At 40.6% G+C, this 25,240-nt stretch overlaps 1 protein-coding gene across 7 annotated transcripts in view; it reads left to right on the plus strand.

Annotated features, from left to right (window-relative positions):
• Nucleotides 1-25,240, plus strand: part of FAM114A1 (family with sequence similarity 114 member A1) — a 61,787-nt gene that overhangs the window by 9,507 nt on the left and 27,040 nt on the right. For 2 of the 7 annotated variants that reach the window (XM_042467449.1, XM_042467452.1), the window contains exons 1-4: nucleotides 3,140-3,211; nucleotides 8,179-8,293; nucleotides 10,470-10,793; nucleotides 13,808-13,898. In XM_042467449.1, coding sequence (XP_042323383.1) covers nucleotides 10,482-10,793; nucleotides 13,808-13,898 — 403 coding nt within the window. In that variant the 5' untranslated portion in view covers nucleotides 3,140-3,211; nucleotides 8,179-8,293; nucleotides 10,470-10,481. Of the gene's footprint in view, nucleotides 1-3,119; nucleotides 3,212-8,178; nucleotides 8,294-10,469; nucleotides 10,794-13,807; nucleotides 13,899-25,240 lie in introns of those variants that run through there. The other 5 variants (XM_042467453.1, XM_042467455.1, XM_042467450.1 and 2 more) reach the window with 4 other exon arrangements.

The raw sequence follows: 25,240 nt of genomic DNA on the forward strand, positions 1-25,240 counted from the left end.
CAGCCTGAAGTCCTTTCCTGATTCCCATTTCCTCCTTCAAGATTGTGTCTCCTTTCTGCAACAGAAGTAGAAAGAAAGTTAATTTTAAAAAGAAGGATGGTAGAGGTATAAGAGGGCGAGAGAGAGCGAGTGAAGGAGGAGTATGGGAAGGAAAAGAAAGGAAAGGAAGGAGTGTGGGAAAGTATAGGAAGAACAGATGGGTAAATAAGAATAGACTGTTATGGGATTGGTGTGCATGATTAAGATGCTAGGTTGTAATATTTTGTTAACATTATGTTAATCTGACAATATATTTGTATGTATGGTATTTTTTAATTACAGTGTTTTTAAAATTCAATAAACATTATATTAAAAAGAGGATGTGTCTCCTTCCTGCATGGCATGACTGGGTGGCCCTTAGAGTCCCTTCCAACTTTATATGATTCTATGTGGGATGCCCTGTTGTTGTTGTGTGCCTTCAACTTGTTTCCTCGCTGATGGTGACCCTATCATGGGGTTTTCTTGGCAAAGTTTCTTCAAAGGGGGTTTGCCATTGCCATCCTCTGAGGCTGAGAGAGTGTGAGTTGGCCAAAGGCACTGAAGAAATTTCCATGGTCAAGCTGGGATTTGAACCCAAATCTCCAGTCATGGTTTAATATTCAAACCACTACGCCACACAGGCGCAGTAGACATAAGAAATTTCTTCTTCTCACTTCTCAGGGTGACCAAAATGTCATAATCTCAAAGGAGGACAAGGCACCGCAAAACATGGCACATTTAAGAAAAATGTAGGACATTACAAAAAAAAAAAAGCTCCACTCATAAATAGCCAGCCATGCTTCTCAGTCATGCTCAGAATAGGAAACATTTTGGAATTCCTCCTGGACAGAAGGCTGAAATGGAGGACAGGTCCTGGAAAGGGAGGACACCCGGACACCCTGTGAGTTCTGGATATTTAACTGCTGCTGTTGCAGTTCTTTTGCAGGGAGCCTAGGTGAGTCAAGATGTTGTCTTTTTCCCCCTGGCCATTTCTCCTGTGCACATATATTCTTCAAGGACTTGCCATTGCCTTTTAGAAACTAGACGAGATCCTAAAGAGTAAAGATAATCAACTGAACACTAAAGTTAGAATTGTGCAATCCATTGTATTCCCCATCACCAAGTATGGATGCCAGAGCTGGACAGTGAAGAAAGCAGATAAGAGGAAAATCAACTAATTTGAGATGTAAAAGTGTTGAGAATACCGTGGACGGCCAGGCAAACAAATGAGTTCTTGAGCAGATAAAGATAGACATTTCCCTGGACGCCAAGTTGATCAAACTGAAGCTGTTGTACTTTGGCAGCATCGTGAGAAGGCATGAATCATTAGAAAAGACAATAAGGCAGGAGAAGGTGGAGGGAAGTAGAAAGAGAGGAAGAACACAATGCCAGTCAGGGAAGCCACAGGCCTGAATCTATAGGACCTAAGCAAAGCAGTGGAGGATGGGGGGGTTGGAGATGTCTCATCCATAGGGTTGCCATTGATCCAGGACAACCCCAGGGCAATTAACAACAATAAACACAAACACACATGCACATAGTTGAGAGCCAGAGTTGGTGCAATGGTTCGGATGTTGGAACCCAAGCTCTAGAGGCTTGGGTTCGAATCCTCCCTTGGCAATGGAAATCCAGTGGGCAGCCTTGGGCAAATCACACTCTCTCAGCCTCAGAGGAAAGCAAAGGCAAAGCCCCTCTAAAGAATTCTTGACAACACAACCCCATGATAGCACTCCCTTAGGATTGCCATAGGTAAAAAATGACTTGAAGGCAGACAATAAAAACATACATGGCTATAGTTTTTTGTGGGTTTTTCGGGCTATGTGGCCATGTTCTAGAAGAGTTTTTTCCTCTTTTGCAGACCCTCCCACCCTGAGGCCTGCCATTAGCAACAGAACAATCCACATACAAATCACTCCTGCCTTTCCAGGTCACACAATACACACACACACACACATACATACCCAACTCCTTTCCAGGCAAGCATTCTCTGAAGATGCCAGCCACAGATGCTGGCAAAACGTCAGGAAGAAACTCTTCTTGAGCATGGCCACATAGCCCGAAAAACCCACAAAAAACTATGGATGCCAGCCATGAAAGCCTTGGACTTCACATACATGGCTGTTTACCATGCCCTGCCAGGAAATAGGAAACGCCACGCCTTGACAGATTACCTGCCTGGCATGTGCCAAAATAACATGGTTGCCTTGGGGCATAATGTGCCTTAATTTCAATGGGCGAAGGGACTCCTGGCGTCGAGCAGCAAAAAGCATGGGGCCAGCTCTACAACAGAAACCCCCCCCCCATAAAACCAAAGCTAATAAGTTATAGCCTGAGAAGCAAGGGAAGAAAGGTAGCAGTGCAATCCCAGTGGCAAAGGGGCGCCTCTTGTTCAGTGTTGCCAACAAGCCTCCAAGATATTCCCTGGAATGTTTTACCAAAATCCAATATCCCTGGAATTCCCCAATATTATTATTATTATTATTATTATTATTATTATTATTATTATTATTATTCAGTCAAAATCTCTGGAAAGAAATTAATTAAATTCCCCAGATTCCAAATTTGGCAACACTATTTTCCTTGCCTTCTCTCTATTATTCTCTCCCAGGGTGAACAGGCATCCTCCTTTTCTAGGACATGTCCTACATTGCTCTTCTTCCTTGCCTTCTCTCTATTATTCCCTCCCAGGGTGACCAGGCATCCTCATTTTCCAGGACATGTCCTACATTTCAGTCTCCTCTTCAGGAGGAGTTTCAAAACGTCTCCTACATTGAGCATGACTAAGAAGCATGCATTTACATTTATATGAGTGTGTTTCATGTGTGTTTTTTGCTTTTGTTTTGGGTCAGCATGTCCTCCATTTTTCTGGCATGGCCTCCATTTTGCAGTGCCTTGTCCTCCTTTGCAGTGAGAAACAACAACAAAAGTTAAAAACCTAACCTCTGCAAAAGGATGAGGGGAAAAGGTGTTATAAATAAAATATAACTCAGTTTGCAAAAATAAATCTGAATTTGAGCCTGGTTTTGAGCTGAAGGGAGGAGGGCCTGGCCCAAAGGGAGAAGACTCAGCCTCCTGGCGGGGCCTAGTCCTTTCCTTCCCGCCCTCAAGCCTAGGCCCACTGCCCCCTCTGCCGACGTGGCCAGGCCCGGAAAGAGGAGCTCCAGGGCGGCCAGGAATCACCAGCTTGTCGGTGGTAAGGGGCAGAAAAGGCATGGCTTCTCCCTCTCCCTTCTTAGTAGCCACACTCCAGAGAGGGAGGCCTTAAAACTCCTCTTAAGGGACACTGATGGGAAGTTTTGTTTCTCTTAATGGGGTTTTTATGAGACAATTGCATTAAAAGAGAGCCAGGGATGCCAGTCTGAGACCGCTTTAGCTGCCCTGGCTCAGTGCTAGGGAGTCCTCCTGGGGATTGTTGTGCATCAGAGGAGGCTGAAATGTCTCACAATGCTACAGTTCCCATAATTGCACAACATTGAGCCAGGGCAATCCAAAGAGGTCTCAAAGTGGGTTGTTTCTGCAGATAGGTCCAAAACACACTGGAGAAATAATCCAGTTTGAGACCCTTTAATTGCCCCCCTCCCGGCTCAGTGCTATGCAACTTTGGGAACTGTAGTTCGTTGTGGCACCAGAGCTCTCTCACAGAAAAGGTTACTTATCTCACAAAACTACAGTTCCCAGAACTTTATAGCATTGCTTTAACTGCCCCTGGCTCCTGTTGTGGCAACAGAGCTCTCTGATAGTAAAGGTTAACTATCTCACAAAGCTACAGTTCCCAGAATTGCACAGCATTGCTTTAATAGCCCTGGCTCAATGCTAGGAAGTCCTGGGATCTGTAGTTTGTTGTGGCACCAGAGCTCTCTCATAGAGAAGGTTAACTGACTCACAAAACGACAGTTCCCAGAATTGCATAGCATTGTTCTAACTGCCCTGGCTCAATGCCATGCAGTTTTGGGAATTGTAGTTTGTTGTGGCATCAGAGCTCTCTCACAGAAAAGGTTAACTGTCTCACAAAACTACAGTTCCCAGAACTGCATAGTATTGCTTTAACTGCCCTGGCTCAGTGCTAGGGAATCCTGGGATCTGTAGTTTGCTGTGGCACCAGAGTTTTCTCACTGAGGCTGTTAACAATCTCACAAAACTACAGTTCCCAGAACAGCATGGCATTGTTTTAACTGCCCTGGCTCAGTGCTAGGGAGTCCTGGGATCTGTAGTTTTCTGTGACACCAGAACTCTCTCACAGGGAAAGTTAACTGTCGTACAAAACTACAGTTCACAAAACTGCTGCATAGCATTGCTTTAACTGGCCTGGCTCCTGGGGATTGTAGTGTATTGTAGCACCAGAGCTTTCTCACAGGGAAGGTTAACTGTCCCACAAAACTACAGTTCACAGAACTCCATAGCATTGTTTTAATTTCCCTGGCTCAGTGCTATGCAATTTTGGGTATTGTAGTTTGTTGTGGCACCAGAGCTCTCTCACAGAGAAGGCTAAATGTCTCACAAAACTGCATAGCATTACTTTAACTGGCCTGGCTCAATGGTAGGGAATCTTGGGAATTGTAGTTTATTATGGCATTAGAGCTCTCTGTCAGTAAAGGTTAACTGTCTCACAAGACTACAATTCATAGAATTGAATAACATTGAGCCAGGGCAGTTAAAGCAGTCTCAAACTCGATTACTTCTGCAGTGTGTTTTGACACATAGTGTCTATGCTGTATATGACACGTTGTTGTTGTTGCTGTTGTTTTGTGCATTCAAGTCATTTCCAGCCTATGGCAAACCTATCACAGAGTTTTTTCTTGGCAAATTTCTTCAGAGGTGGCTTGCCATTGCCATCCTCCGAGGCTGAGAGAGTGTGACTTGCCCAGGGTTACCCCCAGTGGGTTTCCACACCTAATTCTGGTGAATGAAGGAGACCATGATGGCTTTGTGCGTCCATTTGCCGAAGAAATTTCCAATAGGATAAAGTTAGGAGCTCTTTGTATTGGTGCTTTTCTTCCACTGCAGTACTGAAAAATAATTTACAAATGGATTTGTGAGGAAAGATAATCTCTAGTCTAGAAGGTTTCTGAGATTCTAACCACTGCTTAAGATGGTACCTCCCAGGATAAGTGGGATGCTTATGCTAAAAGGAGAAGCAGAGAGACAGAAGTCTCAGGTTGCAAACCTGTACTTAGGCAGCTGGGAGCAAATCCCCCACTGAGTTCAGGAATACAGGTTAAATTTCCTTTATCCAGAATTCTGATATCCAAAATACTCTAAAATCCAAAATTGTCCGCAGGGATGGCTGAGACAGTGGCATCTTTGCTTTCTGATTGTTCAATGTACACAAATTTTGTTTCATGCACAAAATTATTTTAAAATACTGTGTATAAAATTACCTTCAGGCTATGTGTATAAGGCACATTATACAGGAAACATAAATTAATTTCATGCTTAGACTTGAGTGCCATTTCCAAGGTATCTCATTATATATACAGTATATGCAAATATTCCAAACTATGAAAAAATCCAAAATCAGCATCCAAAACACTTCTGATCCCAAGCATTTTGGATAAGGCTGCATTTACAGTACAGAAATAATCTTGTTTGACACCACTTTTTGCTGCCATGGCTCAATGTAATGGAATTCTGGAATTTGTAGTTTTGTGAGGTATTTAACCTCTCTGTCAGAGAACTCTGGTATCACTACAAACTACAAATCCTAGAATTCCATAGTATCCAGCCATGGCAGTTAAAGTGGTGTCAAACTGGATTATTTCTGCAGTTCAGATGCAACCTAAGGGAGACTCAACCTGTATTTACTTCTAAGAAGGGATATACAGTTGGCTCTCCTTATCCACACATTTTTTATCCATGGATTCAAGCATCCACAGCTTGAAAATATTCCCAAAAAGTATAAATTCCAAATAGCAAACTTTGATTTTCCATTTTATATAAAATACACAATTCTACTGTGACATTGTTTTTAATGGGACTTGAGCATCTATGGATTTTGATATCCATAGTGGATCCTGGAACCAGACCCCAGTAGATACCAAGGGCCCACTGTATAGGATTATACTCTTAACTGTACTTTGGAAGTCATCTGCTGTGGGACATCCTGTGTGTAGGGAACCCAATGTGTTTATGACTGGTCTTTGACCACTGTCCAGTCAGTTTATGTGCTTTTAATACACACATTTGATTTGTATAATGTGTGGGTTGACTTTAATTTTCACAGAATACATAGGTTTGAAGCTCATTGCATGCAAAGTTAGCAGTCAGCAGGTGTCAGTATAATGCAAGGAACACATTCTTGTTAATTATAGGTGCTTCCAGGCGCAAATTTGGTTGTGTTGTCACCCAGCCTCATTCACAAAATCCCCCCCCCCACTCCTTCATTCACAATATGAATTGTGTTACTTACACAACACTTTAAATGCCATTTTTGGAGTTGTTGCAAGAATTTTCAATATTATCTGTAACTGTTACATACTATAAAATAATAATAATAATAATAATAATAATAATAATAATAATTTTAAAAGGTCCCCTATCCAGCTGCTTCTCTCACCAAAAAATTCCAAATAATCAGAAAAAGGAGAGAATAACTGGACAGTGCCTTTTAAATATTAATGGTCGTCTTTGCAGTTTATCAAAGCAAAAAAGAAAAATAATATTGGGAACAGTCTTTTTGTTTTTTGTTTGTTTATTTACCTGGCTAAGTCTTTTGCACATAATTTTGGGGTATCCTGATTTGGAGAGATATGTAGATGGGGAAGCTCAACTATGGCCAAAAACAGATTGTCCTTTAAAAAAGCGGCTCTGCGCCGCCCCTTTGCTCGTTGTGGCCCTGATCCATTGTTTTTCCAGCTCCAAAGAAGTGGCAAAATGCTGCTCCTTTTTGGGGCGGAAAAAAGCTGCCCTTGCCATTGCCACCACGGTTCTTCTGCGTTTCTTTGGTGCAGTGTGTGTAAATGCTGCATCGCAGAAAGATCATGACGCTGCTTTGGGGGCGGAGTTGGGATGGGCGGGCAGTGGTTGCTACATGCCCACTCCACCCTGACACCAGCATTCCTTGCCGGTCTGTACAGCCCCATAGTCTTCTCACAGGCTTTACTTTACATCACTATGTTGCTTGAGTACTTTTCCTCCAGAATGAGGTCACCTACAATGCGGATTAGAGCTACTCAGGACCCTGGACAAAGAATCTATATGGATACAGTAAAGGAAAACAATCCGAAAGAAGTTACAAAACTTGGACAGGCATACTGTAACTGTTTGTGTTCACACTAAAGGCTAAATGGATGAGAGAGTAGAGAATAACCAGTGTTTCCAGGACAAATTACACTCTAGATTTGACTTTCACCAGGAGATGGTTCCTTTTTAAAAAAATAAAAGTTAAAGTCCAGTACATACATTAGCCCGTAGATAAATCAACTCAGGTTTTTGGGTCAACATTTTTGACTTAAATTTATAGACTTCTATAGACTTCTCTGGCTTAGTCTCTTTGTATGTGGGTCTTTTATGTGAACAAGGCAGACGCAAATATGAATATCTCTTTCCTGTCTAGTTTGATCCTTGAGAGGCTGCTACATGCAACTGAATACCTATAAATCTGGTTTCTTCTGTTACAATTTATGCTATGACACGCGCATATGGCACTGGGTGACACCTCAGAGGAGGGTGAACACTAGGTGGGGCAGTTACTCTCATCCATCCCAAGACACACACCCCAGCCACCTACTCTACCAGCCAGCCATCGGCTGCAGGCTTTAGTAGGGATGGAGTCCTTCTGCTACATAGCACCTCCTTCTGGACTGGCAGGGCTGCTGGCCAAGCAGAAAAAAGGCTGCCAGGCAGTGGCAGCAGCTCACCCCCATCAGCGGCTTCAGGTGGAAAGGGTTTGCCTTCCAGGTCTTCCAGCTAACTATCACTAACCAGTTTTATGTTGCACAAGTGCATATTCAATTGTGACTAATTTTATGGTGCCTAAATGTAGCCAGTTTGATAGTCTTATAGTTGTAAATATTAAACCACACCTGTCTAGAACAGGGTTAGGCAATTAAGGGACACCAGATTACAACTTAGAAACCTGCCTTTTTGGACTTTGGGGACAGTAGCTGGAGGATTTTAGGAATTCTAATTTTTAAAAAGTGATATTTCTACTCACTACTCCAGAAGTTGTTGGGCTGCAACTCCGATGTTTTCCTCACCATTAGCTATGCTGACTAGTGCTGATGGGAGCTGTATTCTACTAACATTGGGAAGGCTACAGTTGCACAACTGATCCCAAGTAAGTGCATAGAGTTGGCACCTTGTATGGTATGTATCCTAGCTCTATTTCCAGCTGCAGGATAAGACAGCCATGCAACCCTATCTAGTTGTGTCTATATTCATTTCTGGCCCACAAAATATCCAGCTGAATAACAAATATGCATTCAGGAGGATGGTGTTCAAGCCAGTTACCCTGTGGTCAGAGTCTGAGTGAATTAAACAGAAAGCATCACAGTTTAGGGATGGTCTCATGGTAGCTCTTCTAGCAGACCTACCAGATTTGGAAATGGCTGTCAGGCAGCAGCCACTAGTCAGAAGGGGCTGCCTTCTGGGTCTGGTGGGACTGCTGGCTAGGCAGGAAAGAGTTGCTTCCCTTTCCCAGTTATCCAGCAGTCCCACCAGATCTAAAAAGGGATTGTCAGGTGACAGGAACAGCCTTCCTCCACCATGGCAGAAATGGCCTGACTGGTGCGTAGTGGTGGCTGTGGGGTGTGCCAGGCAGCCTGGGGGTGACAGTATGAGTTACTGTGCTGGGGTGACATCAATCCTAGTGATGCCATTGCTATGACATGATGGGATAGCCCAGAGGTGTTAAGTCGGTTGCATTGAAAGCAACATCTTGTAGCACATTAAACACAAACACATTTACTATGGCATAAATCTTTCTGGATCAGAGTCCATTTCATGATAAGATAAAATTCATGTCATTTTTGTTTATTTCTTTTATTTCTGTGCTGACCTTGCAACAGGTCATGCTGATAAGCAGAATTGTTGGTCCCTATGCTGGGGGGGAGGGGGGAGATGTAATAAAAAAATTGTCAACTTCAGAATTCGACATTTCAGACATAATTTATTTAGCTAAGCCACAGTCAGTCCAGCTACTCTGCGTAATATCTTTATGAAAGTGCTTTCTCAGTTTATAGTAGGTTCAGTGTATAGAACAGAGGCTAGCAAATGTGGTGGGTCTGGCAGCAAATTTTCTGCTTCTGAGATCCTGGAATATATGGACTATTAAAAATCCCCCAAGCCCAAAGCAAAACACAGAGGCCTGTTTCTGGTTTTGAAAAATTGATATTGGAGGGGGGAATTAGATGAGTATTTTTTAAAAAAAAAAACCTATTATACAAAGCCCTGAAAAAGGTGAATTGCTATCCTTGGGGTTTTCCAGAAGAGGTGATTTCTGAACCACTACCCCTTTATTTTTAGCCAGAAAAAGGGCAGTGTAGCTTGGTAAGAGCTACAAAAACAGTCCATATGGCCTCAGGCTACATTTCATCCTTAACCCCAGATATAAATTCTATTTTAGTTTACAGCATTTCTTTTTCCCATATAATTCTACTGATTAGCCTAGTCATCATCATTGTGTGCATTATTTACATGAATGATGAGCCACTGTCAATGTGTAGTTAATTTGTCTGATGAAAGCAGGACCATACCATTAAAAGGTCTGAGTAAGGTAGGATGCCATCCACTTCTTTTCAGTTCAAAGTGAGGTAGGATGCCATCCACTTCTTTTCAGTTGAACACAGTTTTGTTGCTGTGTACCTTCAAGTCATTGCCCACTTATGGCGACCCTAAAGCAAACTGATCATGGGGTTTTCTTGGCAAGTTTCTTCGGGGTGGGGGGGCTGGTGCCATTGCCATCCTCTCAGGCTGAGAGAATGTGGCTTGCCCAAGGTAAAATATGACTTGAAGATACACAACAGTAACAACAACGCAAATCTGAGACCTGGTTCAGACAAATATACAATAATATGCTTGCATAGTGAGCCTGTCCTCTCCTTCCTTTGCTATGATTAAACAAGGAAATCTGTAATTAATTATAATTACTGATTTTGTTTTAACTATGAAACTGGAATAACCAGCTTCAGAAAAGTAACAGCAAGCCACAGTCTGAAGTTGGATTAATATCTTGGCTTGTTCCAAAGTTAATGACCATATTTTCTTGGTTTAGACAAAACAGAAAATTATATTTAGAGACTTCTTGGTTTCATTTTTTAAAACGTGGTGAAGGCAGGGTAGGTTTGCTTCTTATCTCAGCTTAATATGCCAAGATAACAGTCTTCCAAACATAGTCTGTATAATTTTGAAATGTTCTCTATTGGCCTGTATTAAAAGAGGCACGCAAAGCAGGGGAACTTTCTTTTATTTTATTCAGATAGCCTACTATAAATCTATTAATTTCTTTTCTGTAGAATTAAAAAAAAATGTCGAGTGGCACAGGTGATGTGTTAATTCAAGAGAAAAATGAAGAATTATTGGAACCTGGTGGTAATATTTCAGCTTCTGACAGAGGGATGCACGGTGAAACAACAGAACTAGTGCCATCACCAGATGATGAGAGACAAATGTCCAAAGCCAAAGATGAACAGGAAGAGAACCTGATAACTGTAGGGAATCTTTCAAATGAGGAACCTTCCAGTGGAGATGCAGCTGAGCATGTTCTTCCTGAACTCGGCGAATCTGTGAACCTTGAATCAGAACCTGGATCTGAGGTGCCAAATGAAGAAAGTGATCCAGTAAGAAATACTTTTATCTGTTGATAATTCATTTTGTTTGTATGTGACACTCGAGGTATGTCCGAGTTAGAATTGTTCTTCACATTTCTAAGGGTTCCTGCATGCATATACAAATTGCACATGTACACTACTGAGGAGAAGGGGAGAACTTTACACAGGGTTGCTATTTTCATTAATAGTCATAGCCAAAGGTGAAACAATACCATACTTGTTGTAAGGTATTGTTTCACCTTTAAAGTACCCAAGCTCTCTTTAATCCACCCTTGTTTATAAAACATATGCATGTGAAATGGCTATATGTGAATGTGCATGTGAAACGTGTTGTCACACGTGAGAGCCAGTGAGATATAGTGGTTATTCTGTCCCAATAGGGCATTTTTGTTGCATGGTCTATTGATCTAAATTGTAATATAACTGTGCCACTCTTTGTGTATAGATCTGTTAGTACTTGATCAGGTTTGACCCCTTGGGTTGACTTCTTTCTGGTTTGTTCGCCCCATTTTTTTCCCCTATAGTCAGGAGAGCTTTGTCTTCTCATCTTTTTATCTGTTGGTCTCACCATTCATCTTTTAATTCTTTTATCTCCCTTTTTAACCTGAGAGTGGTTGGACATGAGTGAACTGCCAGGGTGGAGTCATCCAGTAGAAGGTAGTGGATAGCTTGTTGGATCAGGACTTAAGTAGATTGTTGGACAAGAACTTGGGAGATCCAGGTTGTAGTTCCCATTGAGCCATTGCATTCATTGAGGCTATGGTCCGCACTGCACAAATAATCCAGTATGACACTACTTTAAGCTCTAGTGCCACAAAAAAACTACAATTCCCAGAATTCCTTAATATTGAAAGTTAAGGTGGCATCAGACTGGATTATTTCTGCAATGTGAATGCAGCCTGAGTGTCATTGGACTTGAAAGGACTACTGTGAGGCTAAAGTGGGGAGAAAAAGAAGATCCATATATGCCATCTTGAGTTCATGGGAGGAAAGATAAGGTATTCCTGTAGCTGTGTGCTTTCAAGTTCCTTCTGACTTACAGCAACCCTAAGGCAACCCTATTGCACGGTTTTCTTGTCAAGATTTGTTCAAAAGTGGTTTGCCTTTGTACCTTCGTACATGTAACTGAAAAATAAATAACTTCACCAGCTTTTTGCTGGCTGATCTTTTGTTTCTGTCTTCTAGACAGAGCTTCTAGATAGCCATCTTCTAACACTGTCAGGCAAAAGAAACCAAAGGGCTTTCCTTAACAAAGTAGTAGCAAAAATGATGAAAGGATATAGGAGAAGGGATACAGGAAGAAGGTGACTTCATCTGAATGCCTAGTACAGTTCGCTGAATGTGGTAGAACCGTTGCAAAACAAAAGCCTTATCTAAAGTCACCCTGCCCCCATATATCTGCATTCAGAGAAGAAAAGTTCACATTAATGCATTAGAAGAATGTGCATTGCCATCTTTTAGCCAGGGTGGCATGAAGTCATATAAAAATGAGTTCCAGTAGAAACAACAAACTTTGTTTTTCCCCTCTATAATATGTGTTTTCATAATGTCCTTGCATTCTTCTAAGTGTGGGTTATTGTATGCCTTCAGTTTCTCTGAATAAAAATGTTTGGGAATAAAATACACAATAAACAAGCACTGGTTGTGATCTATAAAGCCATATACAGTTTAGGCCCATACTAAATGAAGGAGCATATTTTCCCATATGGGCCTATGCATGCCCATATCCTCCCAGGCTCTATCTCCCCATCTCATACTCAAGCTCTGTTCTTCCCACATAACCAGAGCTTGGAAAATTTACTTTTTGGACTACAAATCCTAGGATCCCCAGCTGGGATTCTGGAAGCTGCAGTAAAAAAAAGTTAACTTTTCTGAGCTTCTTCACATAGCTCCTAAACTAGAGACAAGGAATCCATGTTGAACTGGGAGCTAAGAGTGGCCCTAAAGTGAGAAATAATAGCTTTCATGTATATGGGTTTAATGTTAGAATTTCATGAAAAGTAAAGAGTTTGGCCAAGAGTGGAAGCATAGGACTGACAGCTTAATTATTACTTGTGCCTACCATACATAATAGAACTATGGCAGCAGTAGGCGCTTTTTTCTGGTCAGTAGAATTTAATCAATTTTCAATCAGACTACATTCAGCTAATTTTTCATTTTAGAATGCAAGCTGAAAAGAAGACTGATTGATTTCAAAGGGAAAGGGATATAAGCAAAGGCTTCAAGAGGAGACCATTTATTTCTTCCATCTGGCAGTGGGTGAAGAGAACCATGCACATAAATAACCAATAAATCAGATTATTTTCTGTCTCATCATCTCACATTAACTTATTGAGTGTTTGGCATGATAGAGCCTCCCCCAACTTGCTGCCCTCCGGGTGTGTTAGATTTTAATTCCAACTAACCTCCAGTCGGTATAGCTAGCTTCTGTCAACTTCCTGACCAGCCTCCCCACTATATCCTTCCTGCAAGTCCTCCAGACCATAAGTGTATTCTTCCTTTTTTAACTTGCTGTTCTAGCAGCAGAAACAGCAGTGGTATGGGGTGAACAGAGAGAAGGAAAATCTGTACCTTGTATTGTCCTCTTTCTGTTGCCCTGGCATATTGTTCCAGAATGTGCCAGGAGGAAATGTATGGTGGCACAATAGTCCAGTCCTTGGAAAGACTACAATTCCTAGGGCTGGCTGTGCTGTTCTTCCTGGCATGCTGCAGAAGAGTGAGATCTCCTTTTCCCTATGTACCACCAGTGTTCACGTCTGCTGCTGTCTTCTCCCACCAGACTGGTAAGTAAAGAAAATAATAGGGTGTGTTTTAGGCAACAATTTCTTTTTTTGCAAATGTCAGCAAGGAAGGCATCCCTCCCCCCCCCCCACCGCCCAACATCTTCAGAAAAAACAGAGCTAATTTCTGAGACAAGTGTGGGGCCACCACCCATCTCTATACATCTCTTAAAGTACAATCATTTTAAATTGTTCTGTTTCAACAGATATCCATAGCTGATCAATAGTGTCTTTTTTTTCCAGCAGAGAACAGAGTCAGGACCTAAAGGAAGTGGATGGACAACATGGGGATCATGGGGCAAGTCCCTGTTTTCAACAGCATCTGCCACAGTTGTTAAGTATCCAAACAGTGACAAAAATTAAAATGCAGTATATTAACTTTGATTTCTTCATGGTATGAACAACCCTTAGGGGCTGACTGTTTCCACACTAGAAGTTCCTATAATAGAAGTCTACCATTACTTTTACAGACAACCTTTAACACTGGTTTGGAAAACTGATTAACCTTTTCTTTGCCAGCTTGTTTCCTGCTAAACCCCAGCCTCTCCCACTACTGCTTTTTCTTCTGTTGTTGCTGTGTGCCTTGAAATCATTTCCAACTTTGGCAAACTTATCATGGGGTTTCCTTTGCAAGAGTTGTTCAGAAAGGCTTTCTTTTTTCCTTCCTCTAAGGCTGAGAAGCGTGACTTGCCCTAGGTCACCCAGGCCTCAAGCACACGGGGCAAAAGGAGTGAACAGAGGCTGCTCCTGCCCTGAACGCTGTAGAACCACATACACCCAGTCCTGATCTGGGCTGTCACCACAATCCTAAACCAGCTGCAGAAAAGGAGTGTTTTTCCTGCTCCCTTTTGATGTGGCTCTTCCAATTTGGGCTGTACTCATAGTGGCTTCTGGTTGCATTCGTGGCGTGTAAATGCCACGGCCCCAGTGCGGCCCATCTGTTTCGGGCACCAGTGGGTTTCCATGGCTGAGTGATGAGAATTTGAATTCAGGTCTCCAGAGTCACAGTCCAACACTCAAACCACTAGACCATACTGACTCTCCTTTATTTCTGCACAAATATTTAAAGTTTAAATGAGCAAAATGGCCAAAGTGCTAAACTTATTTGAGAGATAGGGTTCAGCCCCTTTGGATAGGTCCTTTGACATTCTGACTGCAATTGGGGTGGATTCACTGCCTAACTGTCATCAGAGCCACCTGGCTCCTCCAAGCAGACAGAACTGGCACTAGAGCTTCACTTCAACCTATACTTAGTATAAAGAGTTGTAAAAATGTGGTAAACATATTCAAAGGAAGGACACAGGCTGCTGCTGTACTAAGCAATATAATGTGCCTAATGCAACATTTGTATAAAAATGAAAAATGCTTAAATTACTACAGTCATATAGTAAGCAGTAGTGGAAGCCTGCCTGTATACTTCTTTTGCAAACATTTAGTGCAATTTGCACCTCCTTATACAACAGTTACTGCCATGATGTCCTTAGTCTTTTAATTTAGTAATCACATTACTGCAACATTGCCACTAATTCACATTACAATATTATCACAGCAGTGCTACAACATTATCACAACATTGCTACTCACATGCAAATGTTGGCAGTTTCTTGCTTCATTTGTCAAAACTTCATGTGATGATTTGCAGCTGTGTTCAGCAATTAAAATTTAGAGGATATAGCCTTAAAAAGAAAAGATTTAATTTCATAAATATAAAACTAAAATGTATATGTGATAGTTTCATTAGCAATGTGTTTAAGCAGCAGTTTATTTTCTCCCAGTTATCTTTTTTGTTTAACTGTCTTTATTATGCACATTAAACAGATTAATCTTTCTCACTGAAAGAACAAGCAGGTTTTCCTAAGATATTATTTAACCAAATGAGATACATGCTTTTAGAAATACGAAACATTAGGAAAATGACACATAAGCTAAACTATGTGCATATAAACTTTCTGGTAATTGAAGATATTCATGGGATTTTTTTTAGAGAACCCAATATTTCTGGAAAGTCTTGTGGGAAGAAAATTACCTTGAGGGTGGGGTGAAGAAGCAATGTTTTATAGCATCTTGTTTTTATGTGGGGAGGGGAGGTGGAATGGGTTTTATGCTCTGGTATGTTGTGCAAGACCTCCGGGATTATATCAGTATGTGTCTTTAAGTCCAGGGTTCAATAAGGAGCATCTGTTAATGGAACCACTCCCATCAACAGAACTAGGAAGGCTCTGTAATCCACACGTTCCCAAACACATAACCTGTTTTATTATCATTTGAAAGGATACTCAACAATATTGGGAAGCAATGGGAAATATGAATGAATTAGTTGGCAATACAGAATTAACTGATTTAATGAAACACAGATATCAGATCAATGCAATCCATAACTATGAATTTACAGGAATTCATTTGAAATACTTTAAAGCCCAAAATGCTATGTGAAAAGCCTAGAGGAAGAAGCAAACACTGAGGTGATAAAGAAAAAATTTGTAGAAGATCCAGAGCATTTTCAAGATAACTTCTAAATCCTAGCATAGTGTTCAACACGAAACTGCATCTCACCACATTTCATAGGGGGAGTCTCTCACCAGCCTCACATCTCATTAGTTTGCTAAATAATACGGTACATATAACAACTATTTACATAGTATTTGCATTATATTAGATATTAAAAGTAATCTAGAGATGATTTAAAATATTTAAAATATACGAGAAGATGTGTGTCGTGTTTTGCAAATACTACACTGTTTTATATAAGGGACTTGATCTGTGGAATTTGATATCCACAGGGAATCCTAGAATCAATCCCCACAGATACGGAGGGCCACCTGTACTTCGAAATAGCAACACTCAATATTCTTCACACCACTCAGGGTAGTTCTTTCCAACAATTAAGTGTCTTTGCAAGCTTTCAGAGTGAGAGAATCTATTTGTGCTGTCCTTTTGTTAAGATCTCACAGTATGTGAATGGATATTAGCTGTGGGTCAACATTGGCAATCATCAAATGTTTGTTTCTATAGCAAAATTAAAATGAAGCATACTTTCCAACCAAGAAGAAGCCACTATAGGACACAACAGCATCGCATGGCAACAACTAACTTAGGGTTGTTAGCTGTGTCCTAACAAGGCACTTTGGTGTCTTAGATTATGTCCAAAATGCTCCAATAATATACCTAAAACATTAGGTTTTGTTGTCTCAATCCCACTTTTAAATCTAGGGAAAGATTACATACAGAGAAAAGGGGAGCTTTCCATTTATTATGCTATATGGTGGATTCTAGTTCCTTTTTCAACTCAGAAGTCAAATTCCAGGTTTACTACATTCAAGCTAATGTTTAGAAACAATTATTGTCAGTTTAAATTTTTTTAAAGATCTGATTGAACTCTTTTACAATATAAGAATTGTCAAAATTCTCAGTTCTCTTGGCCCAAAATCACACACTAAATTATCTTAGTAATTGTAAATACAAGCATTAAGTGCAAACAGATAAATATGTAATATTTAATATTAGTAAAAAAAATCAATTTGAACCCATCAGCTGGACTAATGTGTTAATGCAACATTCAACCCAAATATCATATAAAAGATGGTCTCTCTTTTTTAAAATCTGGATTAGTGCAAAAGAAGAATGCAAAAGAGGAATGCCACCTTGCAGGTGGACTGATTAAGTTAAGAAAGCCATGGCTACCCTGAGTTTGCAAGACTTGACAGGAATTGATTACAGGGAATCGTAGCGGTTTCTCATTCATAGGGTTGCCATAGATTGAAGTTGATTTGATGACAAACAACAACAACAAATATGCTTTACTTCCCAGCCACTGAAATTACAGGTAGAAGCACACCTTTCTTTTGTATATGCAAACATTTTAGTGCCGTCTACCATAAGAACAGTCCCAGATAGGTTGACTACTAAATTACCTAGGAATGAATGTTGTCTGAAAGATAGGCTTGTCATTTTTTGTATGTGAGCAAAATGTTATACTGTATGATGGCAATTCTATAAAACTGAATCCATCTTCAAGAATTGACAAACAAAATCTTCAACAAAAAGCAAAGAGGGGTAGTCCCCCTTCCCACAGTGGCATCCCTGTCTGGGGTGGGAAGATGGGGCTTCTGGGGACAGGGCCAAAAGAGCACTCCCCCCACTTTGCTGCCGTGGCACATAGAATGATGATGTGGCTGCGAGGTGAGGGGTGTGCTCAGCCTCTTAGCAGCCCCCCTGCCTTCAAAGTCCCACATGGGCATGAATGCACAGGACGCAGAAGGCAGCCACCTCCCAACCCGCCCACCCTGGACTTTTGAGTCCCATGTGGCCATGGCTGCGTGGGTCCCAGAAAGCATCTGCCCACTCCCTCCAGGGCATACTACCCCGCCAGGTAACATCCCCCTCTGGAGTGTCACCTTGTGCAGTCATACCACCACACACCTCCTTGTGATGTCACTGCCTTCCCATATTTTCTAAATATAGGCTTAAAGTATTGAAAAGGCCTTGAAGTAGTAAATAAAAGAGTGCCATAAAGAATTTGTGGCAAATGATTAATCTTGGATACGATGACTTTACCTCAGATTTCTAACTGATGTCTGCCTCTATCGAGAAATATTTCTGCCAACAATATGCTTCAAGTTTAATTTGATCATTTCCAAATATATCTGGGGAGCAATACAACAAGATACATAATAACAGCTGGTCCCCAGCAAAATTGCCAGCTAGCGGATAAACTGGATGACTTAATAGCACCTACAGGCATAACACTGGAATTAGGCTAACTGAAAACCAGAAAGTGTCCCCAAAGTATTCATTAGTTTTATGAGTTCTAGTATGAAAAATTCAAGTCTCTTGCTAAACAGCTACAGGTCATTCAAATACAGGACTATCCTATATTCAGCCTGTTCATTTGGAAAACCGTGAAGCAAGATAAAATACAGTACATGTTCCTGGCATAAATTCAAAAAGTCAACTCAAAGGTGAGAGGGAACAACTCTGTGTTGTACACCCTCCAAATAGGAAAAAGGTGAGAAGAATCTGTTTATGAACACTTGTGATTTAGAAGAGAGATACAGACTTTGAATTCAGTCCAAGAGCTCGGGGGGGGGGGGGGGACACAGCATATTCCCCCAAAACGGAGCTAAAACTGCCGGCAAATTTTGTCAACTGCAAAAAATATATCACCAGCTGGCATCCTTAATAGCAATACACAGGACAAGTTACCCAGGCTTGTATATGTCTATTTTTGGCTTCTGTGGAGATTGGTATACCCTTCCTCTCCACAGTAACAAAGCCCTCCCCCCAAGACCTACTGGAAAGCCACTGAAACTCCCTCCAACAACCTTTCATGCCTGGAAGAGAGCACTAGGATCACAGAAGCTCTGGCACCAGAATGCTCGACCTTCCCCTAAAGTGGTACCTATTTATCTACTTGCACTTGACATGCTTTTGAACAGCTAAATGGGCAGAAGCTGGAGGTAGTGACAGGAGCTCACTCCGTCAATGGTCCCTGGGCTTCGAACTACGGACCTTCCAACCTTTTGATGTTAGAATTGGCATCTTAAACCACTAAGCCACCACATCCACAAAAGCTATTTAAAAGCTATTTCATGTAGCCTGATGCAAAATGATTACATCAGCCACTGACAACTCTGGAGGGTCCCAGTGCACTTCAGCAGATGATGTAATCATATGTCTGGCTACAGGAACATAGCTGAATACTGCTCTCACTCCAACATTGAAAAGAAGGCATTATTTCATAAGGTATTTCATGAATCCCATGACTGGTAGGGTCTTCAGCAGTGTAGGTCCAGAGGTGGTAAATGGCTTAGCATAGCATAGTTTCACATACAGAACTGCTAAACTATGCTGAGACATGTGAGATTACAGCCATTAAATCCCATTAATTTAAATGGCAACTGTGGCAGATAACTTAATCTAGACACAGCACAGTGTGCACCCAATCCAGATTGTCATCTTCCATGATTCTGAATTTCCATGTAGGCAGGAAAGAATAACCTGGATGGATAAAGCTGCTCCTCAGAAATAGTAATACATTGTGCATAGGTGGTGCCATTTTTAAAAAATAACACAAAATACAAGAGAGGCAAGGATTAAAATATAGATATCTTGTCAGCTAAAGGAAGCTATAGTGCAATGAAAGCTATATAGGTAAGAGAAATAGAAATGGTCAGACATCCTGGTTAGATCCACCAGGTCACTCTTTAGGACACAAATGGCACTGATATCCGCTAATTCCAAGGCTCCCATCAGAATGAGATTTAAAAGTTCTGACAGCCAAAATACATCCATAGCCATTCTTAAAAATCCCTGCTATGCATCAAAACTCTTAACCCTTTTATGTACCCATGTTGTTGCTATTGTATGCTTTAAGACATTTCTGACATATGGCCAATCCAAGGCATATCCTATCAGGGGTTTCTGGAGCTGAGAGTGTGTGTCTAACCCAAGATCACCCACCCAGTGGGTTTCCATGGCCAAATGGGGAACCAGTCTTGATCTCCAAAATCAATAATCTGATGCTCAAACCATATACCATGATGGATCTCTCTGTGTATCCATGCTATTTATTTATTCCTGGTGCTACATTTATTTTCTGCCATAGTTGGAAGAAGGAATTTTTATCTGGGATTCTCTGTTGAAACCAATTCAAGTTTTTGTTTTTGTGTTTTCTTTTTCTCCCCCCCCCTTTTTTTTTTTTACAAAGATACCCCTTTTGCTTTGATTCGAAGTAGGACCAACCCAAATAAGCCTAATATCTGAGAGCTGAGTTCCAATCCACCTCATTTCCGCTGATTAGTGGTTCTGTTAATGATATAATCATCAGGCAGACCCAGCAACACGAGGACTGCCTGAAGGAAGAGGCCCCTCCCTCTTCAACGTCATCTCGGCCCAGAGGGAGCCATCAGGCAGACCAGCAACATCAGGGACTACCTGAGAGCTGGTGGAGGACTATTCTGCGCTGGCCCCCCCCCATGCACCTGGAAGAAGCCCCAGAACTGCAGAGGACTGTCTTGCCGCTGTGGTGGCTTTTTACCAGGGGGGAGGGGTCAGTGAGAGAGGGTGTTTTTATGTATTCTAATTGTTTTATTGAATTGCTGTGAACCGCCCTGACATGGAAGGGCGGTATAAAATAATAAATTTATTATTATTATTATTATATATAACGCCAGTACAGAAGTGACTAAAACCAATGTAATCCGCTTCTTCTGATACAGCAAAATGTATCCTGTTTTGCCCAGCAGGTAGTCAGAGATAGAATGAGAACATCTTTGTTCAAGCAGTCAGAAGAGTAAGCCCACATTTTTAAAACTGCTTTGTGGCTTCTTCTCTTTCTCTCATATGTTTTTGTCCTGCCTGTGCTTTCTCAACCATGCATGCCACAGCCATGCAGTATCTTATGTGATATTACAGTCTTCAGTGGCTACTTATTATTCAGCTCATAGGGTATTTCAGGAAAATTTCAGCTAGTGATCACAAAACTTGAAGCATTTGAGAACTTCCTTTCATCCATATTCCCGTGCTTTATTGCATCTTGTTTCTATTGGATACACTGAAGCATAAAAATACAAACAGTTGCTCCAAACTAATAACAATCATTTACTCCAGGGTGGCGGTTTCTCAAAAATACTTATTTATTTTTTGATTTATAAACTGCACTAAATTAACCACATTTTCTGATAACAGTAAAGGGAATGAAACAACCAAACTTAAAAAACTCTCTTCACTTGGGCAAAACAAGTGCGTCAATCTTAAGTAATTTATTCTGTTTGTGCCAATAAATCTGAGTTGCTTGAAAAGAGCTATTGCGGATTATGTTCTTCTAGATACAGATTTGAGAGGGATGTTGGTTTGAGACCCCGCACAGATACCCACCCCCAAAATGGATGAACATAGCCCAATTATAAATGATGCCAACATGAGCATCGCACACACTTCGGCATATCTGTCATTTAATAATATGGGGTATGATGACCCACATTGATGAATGTCAGATCCTAAGCCCATAAGTCTGGAGGGTCACTGTATAGATAAACCTGGGTGAACAGAAATAATTCTGTATTACCAGTAAGTAATCAAAACAAATGTGTAAAATGCCCTTAATGGATAAATTTGAAAATGAAAATGCATGATTCTTACTGAATGGAGTAGAGGTGGATAGAGATCTATGTTGTGTTTTCTGAATTAAAACATATTTCAATACGTTTTGGTTAAGTTGATGTGTGATAAGTTAATTTTAGGTCACAATCTTCTGCAATGGCTTCAAAAAGAATAACTGTACCATAGATTTTATGATAAAAACCATTTAGTAATGTTTCATCACATTATTGATATATTTATTATATTTATATTATTAATATAATCATCATAAAATTATATTTGGTCTTGTATGTTTAACTATTCAAAGCACTTCACATCCATTGGGATAAATTTTTATAACCAAGTAAGTCAGTGTTGTACCATTGTGCAGGTAGGAAGCATGATGAAGCTGAAAAGAAAACGAAAGCGCCTGACAATTTTTCCACTGATAATACTGGCCCAGTAATGAGCCATTACAGTGGGTCACAGGTATTCTCTGAGGTTTGGTTCCAGGACCCCCTGGTGGATACCAGAATCGTGGATGCTCAAGTCCACATTATATACAATGACATAGTAAAATGAGCTTTTTTATAAAATAGGAAATCAAGGTTTGCTTTTGGGAATCTTTTTTGGGGGGAAGGAAGTATTTTCAAGCTGTGTGGTGGTTACTCTGTCAATGAAGAGTCTGTGGATACAGAGGGTGCAACTGTAATATCAATGTGTTTTCTCTTGGGGTTGTTAATTTAGTAGCAAATGTAGGCAAAACTGTTGTATATAAACTTATTTTATTTTACTACAGTGCAAGGATAACTGCAGTTAAAGAAAAAGCAGCCACTCTCAGAATTCATGTTTCCTTCCGCGTGGGTCATCCAAAAAGAATGCACATACAAGGGACAGAAAACCTTGGCTCACAGGTGCTAAGTGAGGCTTGGTCCTTTCAAAATCTCTTGTCAATAGGAAAATGAAATGCCTAGCTCATGTCATCAATGCAATATTAAATGTTGTGAATACATTCTGACATTAGTGGCATCTGGGATTTTTGGCGTTCTTTTTTCCTTTAAGACATGGAAGAGCCTCTACAAGAAAGCTCCCAAGAAGATGTGCCTTTACCTTCATCTCCTTCTGGGCTCCCGTGGGATGTTTTCAACCATCACTAGTGCTGTACAACAATACGGTAAGCAATTCTAGTGACAAAAAGAGCATGTGGAAGAGTAGTCCAGAAAAAAAACAATGAAAACAGATGCATATAAAATAATAAAAAAAAGAAATAAAACACAGTTGGAAAGTGAAATGCTTTATCTACTAATGGGAAAGTAGTAAGCAGTCCATTTTTTTAAAAAATATACTGTAAAAGGAGGTATATCTGATGTGGGGAGAAGTCCTTATTTGCCTTGCAGGACACAACAAAACTATCTCCACTTGCCTTGTAGAGAGCTTTGGAGGTCTCATATCAAAAGCTGAAAGCAGCTGGGTCTCAGCTTATCATGCCAAAGTAGCAGATGCTACAGCTTTGTTGCAATAGACAATGTATTAATTAAATGCTTCAGGCTCACACAGTAATTCATAAACTCCCATACAATTTTGACAGGAAAGTCAAGCTGTCAAATCTGTGAATAATTCAGATGCTTGTATAACATTTCCATATTGTACTGCATGGTGACTGTAGAGTAACCATGTCCAGGGCTTTTAGGGCATTGAAACAGATTATTGCATATAATCTCAGCTTTGCCTATAGGATTCTCCTCAACAAATGGTGTGTGTGTGTGAGATCAGTTCATGTTCTGGGGTGAACTGCCACTACTAATAAAGATCAAAAAGGGCATCCACAGACCCATCGTGCATAAATCCCATGCAATCCTTTTGGTCTATTTACATTGCTTTTTGTGTGTGTGGTGTTTTGTTGTTGTTGTTTGCAATCTGCTGTGATTCCACTAAGTATCATTTAAAGAGGAAATACAAAAGTATATATTTAGTTCCCAATGTTTCCCCAAGAAATTCCTAGTATCTTTTCAACACTTTGTTGGTAACTTCAGTTAGCACAAAGAAGTGTTGACCAGGTCTGATGCACCTGAGGAAGTAGACTGAAGTCTGTGGAAGCTTATGCTACAAACTTCTTTCTTCTCTCTCAGTCTCAGAGGTGGTAACGAGTGACCCTTTGCATACTAATCTAAGACTAAAACAGCTGTGTCGTTGAATTCTTACCAGGTCTACCATGAGGCTGATGGGTGGCCTCATTGGAAACTATGCTGGGATACCCTAGAAAAATACCATCACTCCCCTTGTGCTTTGGAGGGGGAGTAGTCATAAACCTTCTCTCAGAAGATTATATCTTCCAGTAATGATCTTCTTACTATAAGAGAAATCCAAGGGAGCCCAGGTTGAAAAAAATCACTGCCCTAATACAAAATACAACTCATCCCCTCCACATTCGCTGAGGTTAGGGGACAGGACCCCTGTGAATGTGGAAAAACAAGCTGCAAATAACAAAAAACACCATGTTTTTTGGTTCCCAACCTTCCAATGCCACGACCCTTTAATACGAGTTCCTTTATGTGTTGTGGTGACCCCCAACCATGACATTATTTTCAATGCTAACTTCAAACTGTAATTAAATAGGTGTTTTCCAATGGTCTTAAGTGACCCCCATGAAAGGGTCATTCGACCCCCAAAGGGGTACCGACCCACAGGTTGGGAACCACTGACTAAGGCGAACATCTCTCCAGGAAACTCTAGGTCCTCCAATGCAACTCTGTGGTCAATATCTGCCCGACATTGACCATAGAATTGCGCGTGGATAAGCAACAAATGCCTAGTGGAGTGTTCTCTCTAGGAACCTCTAGGTCCTTTAGTGTGACTTTGGTTAAAAGGTGACCATAGAAATTATGCTGGAAGACCTAGATATTCCTAAGAGGAACATATAATAAATCCGTGAATAATCAAATCTGGCAAAAGTCAAAAAACGCAATGTGGAGGGATGAGTGTACTAAAGAAAATTTTAAATCTGTGTTTTGTTGACACACTGTCTTTCTGTTTCCTTTGTCCTATTGCTTCAGTGATTCTTCGCTTCCCTTTTAATTAACTTAAACTGTTTAAAAACTAACACGAACTGTTTTCATCTGGAATCCATGTAAGGGTGACTAATGAATTCATAAATCTTACATAAATCCAAGAATGTAAAAGAAACTGACAGGCTTGAGCTTTAGCTACACTGTATAGCATTAGCATACCAGATGGCAATAAAATCATCTGGAATCCAAAGCGAATTATTTTAAAATTAATTAAAAAAATTAAAAAACTACAGTAATTCAAATTAATAGGATTTCCTTATAAGTCAGTGCATTTAGGGTTTGTGATATAAACCTCCATAATAGTATTGTTCTTTGTTTTGTCCAGGGTAAAAGTGGCTCTTAACTGGTGGGCCCTAGATGCTTTGGAGTTCATTGGCAAGAAGACCATGAATGTTCTTGCAGAAAAGATGATCCCGTGATTTAAAAAAACCAAAATACTGATGGAGCGAACAGTCCTCCGTTAAAAAAAAAAATAAAAAAAATCTCAGGGTTAAAAAAAAAGCCATTGTCTGATTAATGTATCCATAAA

The sequence above is a fragment of the Sceloporus undulatus genome, chromosome 5 (assembly GCF_019175285.1).
Source record: "Sceloporus undulatus isolate JIND9_A2432 ecotype Alabama chromosome 5, SceUnd_v1.1, whole genome shotgun sequence".
Classification (NCBI taxonomy): domain Eukaryota; kingdom Metazoa; phylum Chordata; class Lepidosauria; order Squamata; family Phrynosomatidae; genus Sceloporus; species Sceloporus undulatus.